The sequence below is a fragment of the Momordica charantia genome (assembly GCF_013281855.1).
Source record: "Momordica charantia cultivar OHB3-1 chromosome 7 unlocalized genomic scaffold, Mcharantia_2.0 BLBB01000007.1, whole genome shotgun sequence".
In the NCBI taxonomy this organism is placed as follows: Eukaryota; Viridiplantae; Streptophyta; class Magnoliopsida; order Cucurbitales; family Cucurbitaceae; genus Momordica; species Momordica charantia.
The window spans coordinates 2,542,475-2,562,716 of record NW_028275165.1 but is presented as its reverse complement, the minus strand read 5'-3'; the positions used below and the strand labels follow the sequence as shown (position 1 = coordinate 2,562,716).

General features: G+C 35.2%; 1 protein-coding gene across 3 annotated transcripts; it reads left to right on the top strand.

Annotated features, from left to right (window-relative positions):
• The first annotated feature begins 2,092 nt into the window (after positions 1 to 2,092).
• On the top strand, positions 2,093 to 19,483 carry LOC111018552 (histone-lysine N-methyltransferase ATX2). 3 transcript variants are annotated; one of them, XM_022294683.2, is made up of 25 exons: positions 2,100 to 3,132; positions 3,287 to 3,338; positions 3,426 to 3,500; positions 3,667 to 3,886; positions 7,130 to 7,253; positions 7,370 to 7,474; positions 7,842 to 8,047; positions 8,644 to 8,736; positions 8,851 to 8,948; positions 9,210 to 9,374; positions 10,114 to 10,257; positions 11,483 to 11,530; positions 11,939 to 12,056; positions 12,138 to 12,203; positions 12,279 to 12,340; positions 13,616 to 13,672; positions 13,865 to 13,933; positions 14,016 to 14,214; positions 14,840 to 15,115; positions 15,906 to 15,967; positions 16,033 to 16,110; positions 17,023 to 17,118; positions 18,590 to 18,693; positions 18,768 to 18,910; positions 19,074 to 19,483. In XM_022294683.2, exons 1-24 carry the CDS (start codon positions 2,513 to 2,515, stop codon positions 18,907 to 18,909), a joined length of 3,279 nt encoding a protein of 1,092 aa, XP_022150375.1. In that variant the 5' UTR covers positions 2,100 to 2,512; the 3' UTR covers position 18,910; positions 19,074 to 19,483. The 3 variants fall into 3 exon arrangements, 2 of the variants coding, with proteins under 2 accessions (XP_022150375.1, XP_022150373.1); XM_022294681.2 differs by having other exon boundaries at positions 2,102 to 3,132; positions 18,768 to 18,914; XR_015792201.1 differs by lacking the exons at positions 18,590 to 18,693; positions 18,768 to 18,910; positions 19,074 to 19,483 and having other exon boundaries at positions 2,093 to 3,132; positions 15,911 to 15,967; positions 17,023 to 17,085.
• Positions 19,484 to 20,242: the final 759 nt, after the last annotated feature.

Genomic DNA, 20,242 nt, shown 5'->3' with positions numbered 1-20,242 from the left:
CTTTTAGTTATACATCCCAGTTCTAATTCTAAACAACTTCTCCTGAACGTAAGATTTCAAGTCTAAAATCAATCAATCTATGACCAGTAGATTCAAGGCATTAAGCATAGAGAAGCATAAATAGAACATTCATAAACATTCAATCAAGAAAACTAAACAATCAATGTATAAAGTTCAATAGCTATATCAATCCCTAAGAGAAGAGGTTTAACTTCTCATATTCAATGTAAAACAATAAAATCACAATGAGAAGTCCGTAATAAAACTAGAAAAATCAAGGGAAAGAAGAAGAAATTAAGTTTGGCGTGTCAATTATCCGTCCCCGAAGCGACCTCCACGATCCCGAACCTTGAAAATCTCTTTTCTAAGCTCTCCAATGGTCTCCTTGCCCTCCAAATTGGTCAAAAGAAAGCAAATTGCCAAAAAACCTCTCACAAACTCCTCCCCTCGGTAGTTGCAAAACCCTATTTTTATAAAAATCTATCATGGCAGTGCCATAGCGCTACACTATTTAAAGAATGTGAAATTAAGACTGGAGCGCTGCAGTGCTTTGGGAATAGCGCCATGACGTGTTTCCTCGGGTTTTTGGACTTGATTAAGTGTTGTAATGTCTTCTATTCGCTCAGGCTATGGTTTTACTCTCAATTTGATCAATTTATGTCTCGTTTCCTCTTGATTATTCATTCCTGCAAAAATATATCTTATGTGCATAAATAATGTCATAAAGAAACGAAAACTAACAATTAATTCCAATACAAGTCTAATGAATTGTAGCTCACAAAGTGCGCTATCAGGACTGTCCTCTCTAATGGATCTAAGGCGATTGAGAAGAACGTCCAGAGATACATCAAGAAGCTAGACATTGAGGAAGTTGCCAAGAAGGCTGATGGGACTTTGAGACTTAGGCCTCTGCCTCTTCTTCCATTAATTGCCATTCCATTCCTTTTTTACTGTTTGAATCAAACTTTTAATATCCCAAATTTTCTTGTACCTTAAGGTTTGACACATATATACCTCGGCCTTTTTTTTATCAATGAAGTTTCTTTTTGAAGTTTGTATTGCCTACAAGTATGATCTATTGAATCTTTTCTAACATAATTATTTGGGGCTTAATAGAACTAACTTAATAAGCCAACCTTTGATAATCTAAACTTATTGATAGATTACCAAATTTGATATGGGTAGTTCAAACTTCGAAACTAAATATAGCTCGCGAATTAAAGCGTTGGGTACTTGTTGGCCTCATTTGAGAATAGCTCGATGAGGATTAGCTCCAATACGGTGCTTCGATTGTACTTGTTTTTATTACTCTATGGACTGCAACTCTAAAATTTTAGATAAAAAATAAAAGTTTTATATGAAATTGAATTTGTCAAAATTAAAATTAAAATCTTTTATGTTATATATTTATTTTTTTATGTACAAAAATAAAGAAGGATAAAATAATACCTTTATTTATGTTAAAAAAAACTAAAAATATGAACAAAAAACTAATTTTTATTGTTGTTTGATCGTAATTAAAAGGGTCAAGTTTGGAAAGGTCGAATTGACTGAACCAAAGTACTTGGGACCTACAAAAGAAAGTTAGCACTTCGACGCTTTAGCCAATACATAGTCCAATCTATATTCGAGAGAGAATATATTTCACGTCTTCTATATGAGAGGTGTGACATTCTATTTAAAGAAGCGAGCTCTCGACAACCTAGGACAAAGTCGTCTTGTCGGAAAACATGTCTATTGTCTGTGCTCCCTCAGTTACTATTTAACCTCGACTTGTACCTATCGAAGGTCGATCGGAATATAGAAAACATGGTAGCTCGGACAAGGAGCATTGAGCTGAAGAAACTTGACTTTGTAGAATGATTCTCTAAAGAGCCGTCTCCTAATACAAGTGGCGGCTGATAAATTGCAACAAGTATTTTGAAAATTTATACACAATTCTAGAAAAAAATCAATCCAACCATTTACCAAATATTTATATTCCTAAAGAAATTGGAAACGAAAAATAAAAAATAAAAAACAAGAATGAGAAGAATTAGCAAAATAGGAGAATATTGAAAGCCCAGAAGAAAAGGGCAGAATGTGGGCGTGTGTGTCGCATGGCTGTCGCCATTTTCGAGAAGCGAAAGCCCAGTCCGAGTTCCCCCATGGCCATGAAATCCGTAGACAAATCCAAAGCCGAAGCAATTCAAAGGGTACCCTCTATTTCTCTTTCCCTCTCCTCTCTTTTCCTTTGGGGCTCTCTCAGTCTCTGCTGAGTGCTCACGGCGCGGGAAAAAAAAGCTCTCTTTTTCCCCCAAAACCTCCCTCCCTCCAAAATTAAACCCAACCCATCGCCATCTCTCTCTCTCTAAAACCCTAATTTCCATTTTCCACCACCCCATTTCCTCTATTTCTCCCAACCCATCTCCCCCTTTCCCGGATTGCCGCCGCTTTTGGCTGCCTTTTGTCGCCGGAGGGAGCAGAAGTGGTGGGGCCTTTTGCTCTCTCTCTCTTTGTGTTTCGTTTGTCAATGGCGGCATTACCTCTTGAGCGGCGCCTGAAGCCACCAATTATGGATGGTGAAGACGGAGACGACATCAATATCGATGTCTACAATGCCGGCACTCCGGTTCGGTACCTCTCGCTTGATCATGTCTACTCCACTACGTCTCCGTTCGTCAGTACAAGTGGGTCTTCCAATGTCATGTCCAAGAAGGTCAAGGCCCGGAGGCTTGTGGTGAATCACTTCGACGATCTTAATTTCAAGCCGCCTCGTCTTCTCCATGTCTATTCTCGCCGCCGGAAGAAGCCCCGCCATTCGCCGGTTGAGAACGTCGAATTGGGCCCTGTGAAGTCGGAAGTTCGTGAGATGGATGAGATGGTGAATGGTGATGATGAACATGCAGGCGAGTTCGAAGTTGAGAGGATGTCGCAGAAGAAGAAGAAGAAGAGGGATAAGTTTGGGTGTAATGAGCTTGTTAAATTGGAGGTTGATTCCAGTGTTATTCGTGCGATGAATGGTCCGAGGTTGAGAGACTGCCGCACCCATAACAATAACAGTAGTAATTCTGGACGGAGGAGAAAGCGCAATTCTTCTGGGATGGCTGAGAAGACTATATTCAAATCTCCTTCTAGTAAGAGATGGGTCAGGTACTGCTTTCTGATTTTCAAGCTGTAATTTAAGGCATTGGAGGGAGCAATGGCTTCTTCGGAGCCCAAATGAGTCGTCTTGATTTTTATGTAATTGTTGTTTCCTACTTGGTCTATTGTGTTTACTGGAATATCATTAATTATGAACTCACAGGTTAAGTTTTGAGGATGTCGATCCAAAAGTATATATTGGATTACAATGCAAGGCAAGTCCTGTTTATAATACAGCGTTTGATTTGGATCACCTTTATGGGTTTTAGTTGAAAATAATATGGTTCTTTGGGACCTCACAGATTTATTGGCCATTGGATGCTGATTGGTACAGTGGTCGTGTTGTGGGTTATGATTCAGAGACTAATCGTCATCATGTATGTTCTCACATATTTAATTTTTGGACCTCACAGTGGGTGTTTTGTTTGAAAAAAGTACTTTTTTTTTAACTGTGAATTATGTGTCTTCTCTTGTATTGATCGCACCAGTTGGCTTTTGGTTGTGGTGATCCTACTTATTCTTACACACAAAAATTCGATGTAGATTGAATATGAAGATGGTGACAAAGAAGATTTGATTCTTTCAAATGAGAAAGTCAAATTTTATATTTCTGGGGAAGAGATGCAGTCTTTGAACCTGAGTTTCGGTGTTGATAGTGTAGATAGTGATGCTTATGACTACAATGAAATGCTTGTGTTAGCAGCAAGCTTGGATGACTGCCTGGAACCTGAACCTGGGGATATTGTCTGGGCCAAACTTACTGGTCTGTGCTTCATCTCTTCCCTTCCCCCATTTTTCTTTTCTTTTCCCCATTCTTTTGCATGATTAGGAAGAAATTCTCCATGCACGAAAAATGAAGTAATGTGTGATATTTAAAATTAGGAAAGATAGAGAAGTCATCGTGCTAAGTTTTATTCAGAGGTTGGATTTTGTTCGACATGGGTTTAATTTTTCACATTGTAGCAAATAATGATAATTTGAAATTGAAATATTCATTGCAATTTCTGTTGTATTTAGATCAACTAAAATGCCATAGTTTGGATTGATAGCAAAGCATTATATATAAACAGTTTGGTTCCATTAAATTTTAGTTGTATTGTACCCTCACAAGTCACAAGTACTTCAATGTGATGTTAAATGGTGACATATTTCTTCAATGTGAAGTAGATGTATGCTTGAAATAAGTGGTTTGGCCTTGGAAATGCAAACTTGACACCATATGCATTTATGGTGAAGAAATAAAAATCCACTCATCCAAACATGAGAACTTACAAATATGTTCTTTAATTCTTACAATTAGGAAAAGTGGTATTGACCATGACCCAAGAGTCATAGATATCCAAAAAGGCATATACAAATTAGAGTTCTCAAACTTGGAGGCCTTTGGTAGAGTGGAAGACAGTTATTGTAAATTCATTCCTGTAGAAATTAGAGTTCAAAAGGGAGAAACCACTTTTATCGCCCAAACTGTCACCTTCAATGATTTGAGATTGCTTGTTGGAAGAATGGTTGAAATCCATGGTGGTTCATCAAGGGATGAACTTGTTAGATTTCTTAATCAGAATCAGAATGGTAAGGAAAAATGTCCTTAGTCCAATGGATATTAGAAGGTTGTAGGATTTTAGCTCCATTCCTTGTGTTTCGTAAAAGTACTGATAGGGTGGCTCAAGAAAAAAGAAGACTACGTCTTCAACAGTAAAAAGTAACTTTTGGTTGCAAGGACAATTTGCTCTCTTTGGTGGATGAACTTGGTGATGCAATAGAGGATTTCATGGTTTTGTGCAAGGAGAGCTTACTATAAAGGATGGCCCACAATGCAAAATGAAAACTTGGCTTTGTTCCTTTTCTCCCTAAAATATAGGACTCCTTTATAGGAAAGTCCTGGATTAAAACTTTCTGAAAGAAAGGCAACCGTGATTCCTCTTGGCTCTTCCTCTTCTTTACAAATTTGATCTTGTTACTCTAGATTTTATACAAGAGGACCTAATTTCAACCCCTTCCAGATATGGTGGAGATAGCAAAGATTTTAATGGTGAAGGAGAAAAGCTGTGATAATAATGGTTGAGGACCATTGTGAAAGCTCTCATAGACTCTTTAATGAAGATAACCTTGCTTTAAATGACATTGAAAATTAGAGGTGATCGAATTCACAAATTCAGGGGCAAGACCCAAACTCATCCCTGGTCATTTAGATGGAGGAACAGTTTTCAATGTTGCTTTCCAAATCAAAGTCCCTTGTCCTCTTTAGGGCGAGAGATAATAATTAATTAAAGAACAGTATACTTTATATGGGAAATATAGCCATAAATAGCCTTAAATAAACAAATTTAATACATCAAAATGTCAAGTGAGAAATTTAAAAAAGGGAAGAAAAATTAGAAAACATTAATGTTTTAAAAATAAAAAAATGAACATTAAAAAAACATTTGTACTGTTTTCCCTGAGAAAGAAGAAATAAGGAAATATAAATTATATTAAAAATAAGGAATAGCTAAGAGTCCTCTATTGATGTTAAGAATCCTCTTTTGTGAAAATAAATGACTCTTGGAGTGTAGAAAATCAAGGGGTGGGGCGGGGCTATTTCTGAATGCGTTTGGTATGAAAGCTTGAGAACTTGATTTTATTATTATTCTTTTTAAAATAAGAAATCAAGCTTTAATTGAGATAAAATTAAAGAATATACAAGGTCATACAAAAAACAAGCCTGACAAAAAAGGACCAACCTACAAAAAGGGATCACAATCCAAAAGAATAACACCTTGATAATTACAAAAAGCCTTCATAATTGACACCCATGGAGAGGTGTTAAACTGGAGGGACTAGCATTTCCACAAGGCATTAGGTGCCTGGATAAATACACCACATCCATACAAGGCCCCATTTTTAATCTCAAATTCCCTATTCCCAACCCTCACCTCCAGGGTTTTCAAAATGATATCCCAATTAATCAAGTGAGAACCTCCCCCCTCACCCACCCCCTCTCACAAGAAATCCCTTATGATATTCTCCAAGGCACTGAGATTTTGAACAGGGACATGATGTAATTTGGGATCCCTCTTAACATGGCCGCCTAAATAAGACGTCTTGAATAAGAGTGAGTCTCTCTCCTTGAGAGCCCGATATATTTGCCCATCCATCTTCTCTAAAATCAAAGGATGAACTCAAGGAAGAAAGCTAAATAAATAAATTGCTAAACTAAAATTCAAAAGTGGAAATTGAAATGTTTGGATCATCTTCTGGGATTGTCGGTATGCTTCAGAGATTTGGGATAGATTCTTGGGGACTTTTGGTATGCAGTTGGCTCGTATGAGCTCGTGCAAGCTTATGATGGAGTAGGTGTTGTTCCACTCCTTTTTCATGATAAAGGGGTGTTTTTGTGGTAAGTAGCTTTTTTTTTGCTATTTTATGGAACATTTGGTTGGAGAAAAGTTGGAGAGTGTTTAGTGACATGGAAATCTCCTGGAAGAGGTTTGGCCATTTGGGACTTGGCTAAATTCAATGCCCCCTTTTGGGTTTCTGTCAGCAAGGATTTTAGTAATTATCTCTCATTCTTTTGAACTGGAGCCCTTTTTAATTTGCTTTTCCTTTTTATTTTGGTTTGGGTGCTTTCTAGCTCCTTTTGGCTTGACTTTCCTTCTTTTGTGTTCCCTCTTGTATTATTTCATTTGTTCTCAAGGAAAGTTGTCTTTTTCATAAAAAATTGATAAAGGAAGAAGTATCATAAGTTGAAGAAAGAATAAAATTGTTGGGCTGAAATTGAAGAAGGAAGCAAAATAATTGTTCGAAGAAGGGAAATGAAAGAAATCATTTGGCAAAAACACATACCTACATGCATGTGAGGCGCTTTTGTTGCCAATGAGTGGTAAGGCGATAATAATGCAAAGATGGCGGACTCCTCATTTCTCGTAGTAAAAGTTGTTTTCTTATATAAATTGATAATTCTTATTAAGGGATGATTTATTGAGTTGAATATATTTTTATTACTTCTTTTGTTAGTTAAATGCAGGTCATGCTATGTGGCCAGCAATTATAGTGGATGAATCACTTATTGGTGATCGCAAGGGCTTAAGAAATATTTCAGGAGGAAGAACAGTCCCTGTTCAATTTTTTGGCACACACGACTTTGCCAGGTTTGTGAGATTTCTGGTATAAAATGAACTACATCTGTCTGGTAAAACTTTAAACCAGAAAATGGAGAAAAATTTAGTTTGGAATGCGAATACTGACCAGTTTCTTTATTGTACAGGATTAAAGTTAAACAGGCGATCTCATTTCTCAAAGGTCTTCTTTCTTCTTTCCACCTGAAATGCAAGAAACCACACTTCATTCGGAGCCTAGAAGAGGCAAAAATGTAATGCTATAATTGGTTTGGGTTTTTTATATATATTAAAATGATTGTTGCTCACAAGTCCCCCCATAATTGTTTATCCCAAATGACACTCATACCACTTCCTGAGCTCTCATACCACTTCCTGACTGCTCATTGTTGTTTTCGGATCAGCTCTGTCAAATTTTTGTTACCATGCTAAGTGTATTATCAGACCAACTTTACTGAGTTGGCAGATTACTATCAATATGGTTGTTTCTGCATCCCTGTAATGCAATGTTCAAATAATTACTGGGAAAGTAAATTTTCATAGTAGGGTTCTGTGCATATCTTTTCTCAATTTTAAATTCATCAGCCTCAATATTCTTTACTGACTTATGCGTTGAAGCAGGTATCTTAGTGAGCAGAAACTTCCACCAAGTATGCTACAGTTGCAAAATGGAATTGAAGTGGATGATTCTGCAAGTGCAAGTGGAGAGGAAGAAGTGACAACAGATTCAGGGGAAGAATGCCTAAATGAAGGAGGGATGCCTCGTCCACCCAATGGATATGGATCTTCTCCATTTATTGTTGGGGATTTGGAAATAGTAAGCCTTGGTAAGATTTGAATTGCAATTTTTCCTAATTTATCATTGGATAGTTTAAGATGTTGATTTTCATGCACCCATTTGGGAATAGGCCAGTATAAGATTTGAATTGCTAGTCTTCCTTAGGTTATATAGGTTAATTGCCATGTCAATTTTCTGGAAGTAAGAGAGTGATGCAGGAAAAATGATCAAATTCTTCATTTTTCTTGTGACACATCACACTTAACACACCCTTGAGGTAGATATAGTAACCTTTTGCTGTAACATAACATTAGTATTAATCTTTCTATGAGCAAACATACAAGAACAAACGAAAAAAGTTACTCCCTTTGGTAAGCCATCATAGATCTTTCTATGAGTAGTCACAGCCACAAACACATGTGAGCACCTCATAGAAAAACAAAACCAAACTTCCTTTGGGAATTTTGTTTGCCAATTCATCAATTAAGATAAATGCGTATTTTTATTTTTTGCATTATCATATTTATGAATGTGGTGGCTTTATGGCTAGTCGTCAAAGTATGTGGCATCACAAGGGCTAATTGTATTTTAAGCTTTAGCAAACTATTCAGTAGTTTTCCTCTGAGATTTTTTTTTTGTTCTCAGGGAAGATTGTCAAAGATTCTAAATATTTCCAGAATGATGGGTCTGTATGGCCTGAAGGGTATACAGCTGTGAGGAAATTTTCTTCTTTAACTGGTGGATATTTGAACTTTTGTAATTATTGTTTTTCTCTTGTGGATATTTCCAGTTTATCTTTTGACCGAAATGTTCTCTAACAACATCTTTGTCATCTCTGTTACTTGTTTCCAGATCCCAATGTCCGTACCTTATATAAAATGGAAGTTTTGAGAGACTATGAATCAAAATTTCGACCTTTATTCAGAGTAACGTTGGATAATGGAGAGCAGGTTTGCTAGTTAAATTGTATTGATATACTTGCATTTGCATGTTTAGTCTCTGTTTACTCCATTATGTGATGGCGTCTTTGGTGCTTAAAAGTTGGAACTAAACTTTTACTTTTTCTCTTGCTACCGGATAAATCTGGTTATTTATTTAAATTGGATTTTCACTGTAGAGGTTTTCCAATGGCCTTTTTTCCCATAGAAAAGATGTCAAGGTTACTAATGCAAGCCTTTTCCTCATTTGTCAACTCCTGTGTATTGGTATAGTTTAAAGGATCCTCTCCATCTGCTTGCTGGAATAAAATATACAAAAGGATGAAGAAAATACAACATACTTCTGATGCTTCTACCGAAGGTGGAGGGGAAATTGTATACAAGTCTGGTTCTGACATGTTCGGTTTCTCCAATCCAGATGTTAAGAAACTCATAAAGGTATACATCAATTTGCTTTCCCAATTCAAATTTCTTCCTCTGCCCACTTTTTTTTGGTGTTGCAATTGTATCAATTGGTGCACATGTATAATTTCTGCTTACAATTTCTTTTCCTGCAAAGAAACAATAATTTCTTTGACTGAATAGGATGACAGAGGAGGAACAACACATGCCAAGGAGTTGTAAAGCTCTCAAATTGGCAAAAATATAAATAAAGGGGTATTGGCAAAAAGAATTAGAATGAAAGCTTTAAGACGAGGCTAGACAGACTAGAAGCTTCCATATTTCATGTTCATGTCAGCTTACAGAATAAGGAATAGAAGATTGACAAAAAAGGAATAGGAGATTGATTGCTAGGCTGCATTGATCTATTAGTTAGTATTAGTTGCCAGGCATTAGTCTAGTAGTTGCTCTCTTGGAGCCTTAGTCTATTAGTTGCTTGGCTGCATTAGATTGTGATGAATCTTTATTTGTTTAATTGTGCCTTGTCTCACTCCAGCAATACTTCTGTGCCTCCCTGGAGTGTATCCTGCACTTTGAAATCACTGATTGAAATACACTGTCTTTTTCCTCATAAAAATAAATGTAACTCTTCATGAGGCCACATATGTGGATATATATCTCGGGTGAGGTGGGGGCTGTATCCATCATGTCTGAGAAAAACTTACCGCTCTCTTTTTTTTTGTGCTTGAAATAAACTATGATGTTTCAAAGTAAAATTCCTTTTTCATTTTGACAGGGGATTTCTAAATCTGGACTTTCTTCTTCCAGATCCTTGAGCAAAGTAACCTCTAAAAAATACAAAGATTTTCCCGTTGGGTATAGACCTGTTCGTGTTGATTGGAAGGACCTTGACAAGTGCAGTGTTTGTCATATGGATGAGGTGAGAGCTGGTTTCTAGGCCTCCATATTCATTTAACTCCTTTGCTTTTGTAATAAGTCATTTTATAGAATGAAAAATTTCTTAGCCACAGTAAAGTAACTAGTGGCGTTCTTTTTCTTAAATAGCCTTCTGTAATTTACCTTCATAAATGAAGTGTTCAATTCCCAATCAGTGTGTATTTTGTAGGGTTTGTTTTTTTTTTTGAGGGGGATAAATCAGCTATTGGGAAAAATATTGTATATAAATATTTGCAAATTATTTTGTATTCGTTCTATTATTCTTAGGAGGACATTCATCCTATTCATACCTTCTTTACATATTATTGGGATAAAATAAATTACTCCAGACAAACTTAGTTTTTTGTAAAATTTTGTGGTCGTTGACGGTGAATAGCCTTTAATTGGAGCACTCTTCAGAATTACTTTTGTAATATTCCTTCCTCCCTAAAGCAATTTTTTTGATAGGAAACGGGACTTTAGTATTAATCAAGAAAGAACGTTCAAGAAAAGTGGGATGAGATATCCCTTGAGCCTAGAGGATTACAAAAAAAAATTCTCAATTGGTGTAAATTTGAAAAAAACCATAATTACAAAAAGTCTTAAAGCGCGAACCATCTTGAAGAATGAATTTTGACTAAGTTCCAACAAAAATCGCTAGGCATTCACCCCTTTGAATGTCCTCACGTTCCTTTCAAGCCCCATAGAACGGCCACCACCGCATTAAACCAAAGAATTCTGGAGTTTCCTGAGCAATTTAGATTGGAGGCCATTTGTGTGATCCCTATTTGGCATAGAATCCTTGTCACTATGGCCTCTAGTTTGTTATTTTTGTTTGGGTGTCTATCCTTGTTTCTCATTATGAAAAGGAAAATAGGAAAAGCTGTTACAGGTGAATGATAGCCTTTTTTCTGGGTTGTTTCTCTTCTCCAAACTCACAACCAAAATATGCTCACCTCATCGTCTATAGCATTCCTGTATTTGAAACTTTGTTACCAAAGTCTGCTTAACACACTCCTAATTTACTCTCCTTTGTGCATTAGACCATGCTGTAGAGGTTTTTTTTTTTCTCTTTAAGCAGCCATGCTATTGAGACCGAGTAAAGGGCATGAATGGGTTTTTACCTCCCCTTGACATATATTTTTCAATTCTAAAAAACTGTCTTGTGATTGCCACCGTTAGTGCTGTATAAGTGATTTTCTAATCGAGCTTACCCTTCTTTTCAATAGGAATATGAAAATAACCTCTTCTTGCAGTGCGACAAATGCAGAATGATGGTATGTTACCCTTTTCTTTTCATAATTTTAATTCAAAATCTCATGTAAAGTGGTTTCCATTTAGGTGATTTTTTGCTCCAGGTTGCAATCAAGAATGATTTTGATCCACGAATGCGTTAAATTTAATGAAGTATAAATGTATATGTATAGCCGTAGCAATTAGTTAGAATGTCACATCTTTAATTTCACTGGTTTATGTGGATTGCATTACTTTAGCAGCATTCGTTAAATGAAATTTCTTGCACGGATTATACATCAGCTAGATTTATGAGCTGATCCGTTTCCTAGTTTCCTCTGTTCTGTACCCTTTTAATCTCTCTATCCTGCCTTAAAAAAGATATTTTCTATTTTACTTTTAGATTGTCATATTGAAGTGTAACTGGAAACTGTTAATTTGTTATATGTTAGGTTCATGCTAGGTGCTATGGAGAACTAGAACCGGTTGACGGAGTGTTATGGCTATGCAACTTGTGTCGGCCTGGATCTCCTGATTGTCCCCCACCATGCTGCCTGTGTCCTGTCATAGGTATTTGAATTCATACCATTAAAATATCATTTCTGTATATCATCCTTGTGCTGTATTGAATTGTGAATTTATATTTTCCAGGAGGTGCAATGAAGCCTACAACAGATGGACGCTGGGCTCATCTTGCTTGTGCTATTTGGATACCTGGTTTGTGAGTTTATTCTTAGGAGTTTTAGAGAATTGAAAATTATAATATGTATTTTGACTTTCCACATTCTGCAGAAACGTGTTTATCTGATATCAAGAAAATGGAGCCTATTGACGGTCTTAATAGAATCACTAAGGTACCCTCTCTTAGTTTGTTAACGTACAGATTACTTGGACTTTAGATTTCTGCACCTTTTTCCACTTAGAACATTTTAGCTGACACTTCTTAATGCAAAAGTTGGATGTGCTTTGTTTATTGCCGATGTTAAAAACCTTGATTATGCATTTGATTTATTTTGATATAAAATCGACTCATACATAGTCTTCAAATTTTTTTTTTGGCTTCCACGAATATTAATGCCAAAGAAGGATAAAGTAGTAAAAAATAGACATTCAATTGATTTGAATAATGAAAGCAAAATAATTGCAAAATTTATCTGAAATAGAAGTTCACCTAAAATGGGGAACCATGATACTATCCGAGAGAATTGAAATAGAAGTGGTTATCCTAAAAAATATGTGTACTTCTCTCTAGCCAAAGGTAATGCATGATTTCATAAGATCCTAAGACTACTCGATCATACCTTTGAAAATAAATATGAAAAACTAATCGTGCCCTATAAGCAAGAACTAAAATATTGATGTTGTTGGAGATATCAAGATCTCAATTTTACTGATACATCGATAAAATATTGATATTGACAGATTACAAATATTCCTCATTCCTGAAGGCTGAAATAAAAAAATTTTAAAAATTATTTCAATTAATAAATAAGTGCCATCACCTCCTAAATAAGTTACAAGTCTTATGATTAGTATTTATATTTATATTGATAACAAATTGTTGATATGTTTTATATTTCATTGATGTTATACATGATATTGGAGATACAGATTATCCTTAATATCGATATCGAATCCTTTGATTTATAGATATATTGATGGATATTATATTGACAGATATTTCAATCCTTTCCTATAAACTTCTTAAACCATATTTTCAGTTCATGGGTTCCCCTTGAGCTCTCGTTGAACTCCCTTCATGTTCACTAGACTGTTTGGTACAAATTTGTAGTCACTTTTGATTATTTTTGAGAAGCAGCAAATTGTAAGGTGTATAATGCACATAGAAAATGTATGTAAATGGATGAAGTATGCTTATTGATACGGAAACACTATTATCGAATTGGACGTATTTACATTTTGCTCTTGGTAAAGAACCAGGTGGATGGATATGCACAGTTTGCCTTATGCTCTGTGCTGTATAAATACCTATTATTGTCACTGTAATTTATACCTATTTTGCCGTAAAACGTTTGATCAAGTTGCATGATATATGCTTATTTTATTTTAATTTCGTAATCCTAAAATTCTTATTTGTTTATCCTCTTTTATTATAAATTTTAAAACAGGATCGTTGGAAGCTGTTATGTAGCATCTGTGGGGTCTCTTACGGAGCTTGCATTCAAGTAAGCTTGTTATTAATTTAAGCATGGGTGTGTGTGATAGTTGTGTCTTCCTGATTTGATGGGTGTGTTATAGTTTCTTTTATCTTTATGAAAAAATTATTTCGATATAATTATGTGCTTATGAAGAAGTACCTGATCCCTTCTTTACATTTATCTATATTTTTACTTTAATTGTTTCTTACTTTGTAACAGTGTTCGAACAATACTTGTTATGTAGCATATCATCCTCTTTGTGCACGAGCTGCTGGGCTTTGTGTTGAGGTATATTTTCCATCCATCATGCGTGCATTTGTTGAAGCGTTGTCAGTTATATCTATTTGTTTGATGTATTTTTTTTTCGAAGCTTGAGGAAGATGACAGGCTCCATCTACTTGCTGCGGATGAAGATGAAGAAGATCAGTGCATTCGCTTACTTTCCTTTTGCAAGAAACACAGGCCACCATCTAATGAGCGTTTAATGGCCGAGGACCGTATAGGGCAATCTGGACAACAGTGTTCTAATTATACTCCACCGTGCAATCCATCTGGTTCTGCTCGTACAGGTTTGAACACTTTTCTGTTGAAGCAAATGTGTGATAAGTTGCATGACTGTTGGAGACGGTAGATTTTTTGGACTGCATATGGATAGATTTTTGAGAGTTGAGACTGATGGATATTTTAACGTTAAAGTCAAGGTGACTGGTTTTGCCTCTTTCTCATGTGGTGCTCTTTGAACGAGAGATCAGCTACTATCTTTTTTTGGTTCATAGTAACTGGAAAGCCTTTTGTAATGTAACCTCCTTGGTACGATGGAGATAATCCTCATCCCTCTTTTCTGTAGTTCTATTTATTTAAATCAACTGTCTATTTTTTACATAATGAATGATACTTGTATTGTACTCATGATCGAGCTGGAATACAATAGGTTAGCATGGTCATCATGTTCAATTTAATTCAAAACGAGAAAAAGTAGGAACTCTACTCATCAACCTCAAGTATCAATTAGGGGGATAGTGGTTTGAAAAGATTCCACTGGCTGACCATAAGTTTAGAATAGGTGTCTCATGCATGTACCTCTGCAGTTTATTTCTTTCCCTATATCAGTTACGGTCTATCTGGCAGTATTGAATAGGTTTTGTTAGTTCACATTGAAGTTTTTTACCTTATGGATTGTCCTCTCCTTGGCAGAACCCTATAATTACTTTGGAAGAAGAGGGCGCAAGGCACCTGAAGCCCTTGCTGCTGCATCCTTGAAACGCTTGTTCGTTGAAAATCAGCCTTATATAGTGAGCGGTTATTCCCAACATTTGTTATCAGGGAACTTATTGCCTTCCACTGGAGTCCTAGGCTTGAAGTTTTCTCTTCAGAATTTGAAAACCAGTCAGCTTGATCCTCGAAACATACTTTCTGTGGCTGACAAATACAAATTTATGAGGGAGACCTTCAGGAAGAGACTTGCGTTTGGTAAGGATTAAATTGCAATAACTTTTTTTTTAATAAATTATATTTATCTTAGTGTATTAGTTTCATGTGTCTTTCTTAACCAGGAATGAGCACTAATCATTTAAATCAGGAAGTTTTCATTTCAATTCTTGAACTGATTGTTAGCAATGAGATGAGAAGTAATGAAATATTTTTATTCATGTGATTTTAAAGTAGTCTTTTAGTGGGCTGGTTGTTTCTATGGTTATGAAAGGTTTCAATGGGTTTGCCTTTGATTTTTGAAGGCTCAGTATATTATCATCCTTTCGGAGGCTTTCTATCTTGACCAAGACATGATCTATTATTTTTGAATTGTCACATGTTGTGATAATAGATCTTATAAATAAATGGTTTTCTGTTTGAAATGAAAAGTTTTATGATATTTGTGTTGTGTTCTTTACTAGTTGGGGTTATTTTATTTTTATTTTTATTATTTATTTTTGTAACTACACTGCAATTTTTAGCTCGGCTTTATTATTATAAAGTGCAGCAAGTCTGTTTTAAATTGCATTATTGGCTGAAATATCGATAATTTGAACGCTTGGAGCTTTGAGGTTATGTAAGTCAGGTGAACCTAGCTAGTTGCACTGCCATTTATTTATTTCTCAAGAGAAATCATGGTTATGTTTTTTTAATTATTTTATTATTATTTATTTCTTTAACGATCACACCTTTATGGTTATACAACACATGTTTACATGAGAATGCATTTGACGAATTTTCATATCCATCTGACTGGCTTTATTTCAATTGGAATCACTTTTGGCTCTAGGGAAGTCTGGGATTCATGGATTTGGAATCTTTGCTAAGCATCCGCACAGAGCAGGGGATATGGTAAGAAAATGTTACTCTTAGATTTTTCCTGGCTTCAGTAAGTAAATAAAATTTTATCCCTTCAGGTAATCGAATACTCCGGAGAGATTGTTAGACCTCCCATTGCTGACAGGAGAGAGCGTTTCATATATAATTTATTGGTGGTAAGTTCATTAATAATCATTTATCTGTCTGCTCACCTGTCAATAACTATAGGTTTCTATGTTATTGATTTTTATTTTTTTTATGAGAAGCCAAGCTTTCATGAGATACACGAAAGGAACTACTAGGACATACAAAAAACTAGCACATCGAGAGGAATTCGAACTAACGAAAGACTGCAATCCAAAATAATAAAACTTAATTGATAATTATAAAACAGTTTAAGCCCATAAAGAGGTCAAACGTTTTCTATGTTATTGATTCACAATCATATGTTGTCTTGATCAGTTAATGTTAAGTGGGTTGTTCTTGTTTGTGGGATAATCATCTGTCAACTCTACTCATGCATTTTTCAAATCATATCTTCTTATCTTTGTGTGATCAACTAGATTTTTTGCTTAACCTTATAAAGTAGTAGTTCCTGATGATATAAGATTGGTTGTCATCATAATTTGTTTGGTTTGCTGCCATTTAATTCATGTATAATGGTTTTTCTTTGATTTAGTTGAAGTAGAATAAAATTGTTTTTCACGATAGTATTAGTTTTGTTTCAGCTTTCTTGTAATCCGACTGTAATAGGTGTTCTTGAGTTGTAACATTGTCTAATCAGGCAAGTTTTTCTTAAGGATATTGTGGTTCTTATGATCCACTTATGAGCTGATTTAAGAGAGTAAAATCAAAGGTAGATAGATCTTCTTTTAATTGATTAGGATTTCAAATGGTGATTTGATTTTGGGCTGTGGAATCTTTTGAAAATATAGTTTTAAATTGGTTTTCTGGATGGAAGTGAATTGTGGGTTTGTTGAATTTTGTAAATTTAAGAGCGTTCCTATATGTATCCTTCGTCAGATTTTTGCCTTCTTCCACTGTTTAAAACAGACTTTGAAAAGTTAACTGAGTTCCATTTATTTCAGGGGGCTGGCACTTACATGTTTAGAATTGATGATGAACGAGTAATTGATGCTACAAGGGCCGGAAGCATCGCTCATCTGATCAACCACTCTTGTGAGGTTTGTATTACTTTCTTTAGTTATTTCATTTATTTTTCCTTTTGGCCTTCAAACTTGATCGCATTCTTTATCTTTATGAAATGACCTAATGAATAGATGCCTACAATTACCTTATACCTGCAGTGTTTTTTTGAAGATCGAATGCAAGTAGCCAAGACCCCGGCATGCCGTTTGATAATGGATTTGTTTTTAGTTTTCTATTTTAAAACAAGGGCTTGTTTCTTCCCAATTTCTTTGGCATGTTTTTCACCTGTCTTAAAAACATATTTCACTTTCTTAGCCTCAAAAACAAGTTTTTAAAACTACTTTTTTCCTTTTTCCATTTTAAAAAATTTGGTTTAGATTTTGGAAACGGTTTTAAAAAGTAGATAAGAAAACAAACACGAGCGGTAGTGTTTATACATTTAATTTTTGAAAATTAAAAACAAAAAACAAAATGATTATCAAATGGGCCATAACATTTTGGAGGCTTGGCAAGAGAAACTTAAAACTGCCTCCCTTTTTTTACTCAACTGACCAAGCTGCCTTAAGTGTTGCTCTCTTGGGAATTATATTAGGAAAAAGCAAACTTCATGTAAGAAGAGGAAGGTTGTTTTTGTATCATTCAAGGATGGTATAATTGGGTGCTCTGTGAAGTGCTTAGGTTTAATTTTGACCCATAAAATGTTTTCATATAAATATTTCTCCCTCCTTTCAACCAATGAATCACGTTTATTCTTATTTTCATTCTTTCGATATTTGGGAGTGTCTGATCCAGTTTGCGCACTTGACTATTTCCATTGGACAATTTCCTAACCCTACATCTTGTTGTCAAGAAATTCATTGGATATTAGACTTTAGGTAGATGACCACCATGTTTGAACTCACTCTCTCTAAAGTCCTTTTCTATTTACCTCAGCCCTTTTCTATTTACCACTATGCCAACCAATGATGATTATGAATCAAGTTTATTACTGAATTTATAATGCAGTTGCCTCAGATAGACAAACTTCATTCGTACACCAAAATTGCTACCAATGCAAACTGTCAAACTGAAACCGTTGACAAATCATGAAGAGCAAAAAAGAACCAGTTGCATAATAACACAATGCTAAAATCTAGATGAATGGTGGGGATTGAGAGAATTGTTGTCCTAAAGAAAAGATATTTTACTCTTGAGTGGGGCCTAATGAACCTAGTGAAGGCTTGTATTTTCCAGGAAACTAGACTTTCAGGTCTCATTCACTAGGAAGATTAAACTGCATCCCTGTTTTCAGTTACAGTTTGTTTTCATCTATGAACTTCTATGTTATCAATTGTTAAAGGATCTCAAAGAAAGTTATGCTATGATCATCATTGAAATATCTTGTATGTGCCATTGTCAATTGTTTTTAAATTGGTTTCTCCTTTTTTTTGTTTTGTTGGTCCGTTTCCATTCCTTCAGAACAAGAGATTCCCATTGATTATTAACATTAATGTTTCCTTCATGCAGCCAAATTGCTACTCAAGAGTTATAAGTGTCAATGGAGATGAACACATAATAATCTTTGCGAAGAGAGACATTAAGCGATGGGAAGAACTTACATACGATTATAGGTTATGCTCAAACTTAGTGATTATAACTTATTTTCTGTCATTCTTTACATGCTGACATTTCAATATGCATTCAGATTTTTTTCCATTGATGAACAACTAGCATGTTACTGTGGATTTCCTAGATGTCGGGGTGTTGTCAATGATATGGAAGAAGAAGAGCGAGTTGCAAAGCTTTACGTATCTCGAACGGATTTAGTAGATTGGAGAGGAGAATGAGGCAGGTCAGCAAAACTATAGTTTCTCATTTGATGTCTGTTTTCTTCTTACTCTTGAAAATGCACGTTTGCTTGGTAGACAACCATTTATGCTAGAACAGCTGAATTTGCCTTTGTTCTTTGGTCTGTTTCGTTGGCTGATTGTTCTCTATTTTTCTTGGGCAGAACTACCATATAAAGTTTGCCCATGGAAGCTCACCTCCAGCAAGTTTGCCCGTGACCTTGCCATTTTCGTGACATTTTGCACTGGGAATCGGTTTTCGAGTTCTGGTTGCACAACTCAACGATGTCAAATCAGGCAATCTTCTATCAAAAAAATCACCCAATTTTTTTTTCAATATCATATTTCTTCTTTGTACGAACATAACTTGTGAGAGATGTTGAGTTTAGCAGTCGTAAATTTACGATATTAGCAGCATGCGTCAATAGGAAAGGTTATTCTTAGTGTGGTTAAGATGGGTCCATTGCCCTTGGTTTTGTAGATTTGCCAAAGTGCTTCCATTGTTAACCATTAATCTTCTGTACAGAATACTCTCAAAGTAATGGAAAATAATTGTTCTAAAGCTTTCTTGTTATGCCTTTTTCCCACCATTTCCCACATAATTACTTCATGAAGTGAGCCAAAAAACAGGAATAATTTGGAGTTCCATTATGATCTAGACTTTTTTTGGGGCTATTCTGATTAGATTTGAACCACTACAAATAATTGTTATGCCTTTCTATTAGTGAACCATTACTTTACCTATAACTTCCCTTAGATAATGCTTCTGTTTTTATTCTAAATGTCTGTTTTTCATAATATTGCTCGTGAAGATTTGAACTTCCGAACCATGACAGAGGTTATTATCTTTAACTAGTTAGTCAACTAGATTTTAGTACTAGAGTTTAATGTTGAATGGTATTAGTACTTGCGACGGTATGTAGAGTGATATTAGGTCATGTTTGGGTTTCGATTTCGTGATAATATGAAATTGGGATTGGTTTCTTATTTTTGTAAAGTTATAAAGGAATTGTGATATGTACAATTTTTGTAATGTTATTTTTAAAATCACCACAATCTTTTAGTAGTGCAAATAATTTGGTACATAATAATTTATGGTTGCAAAAAGTATTGGATCTTTATGAAGAGGGAAAAGAAAAAATGAACAATCAAAGGAGTGACCCACAAAATTCAAAGCTTAAACCTCACTTTATTTCAAACTAAGAGCTAAAATAGAACTTCCTTCCTCTTCACTCTGATATTGATTCAATGTTTGTTGGTTTGATTGAGTCTAGATTAAGGGAAAAAGCATATCTTTCACCATCAATATGAATTGAAGCAAGTGAAAAGAAAC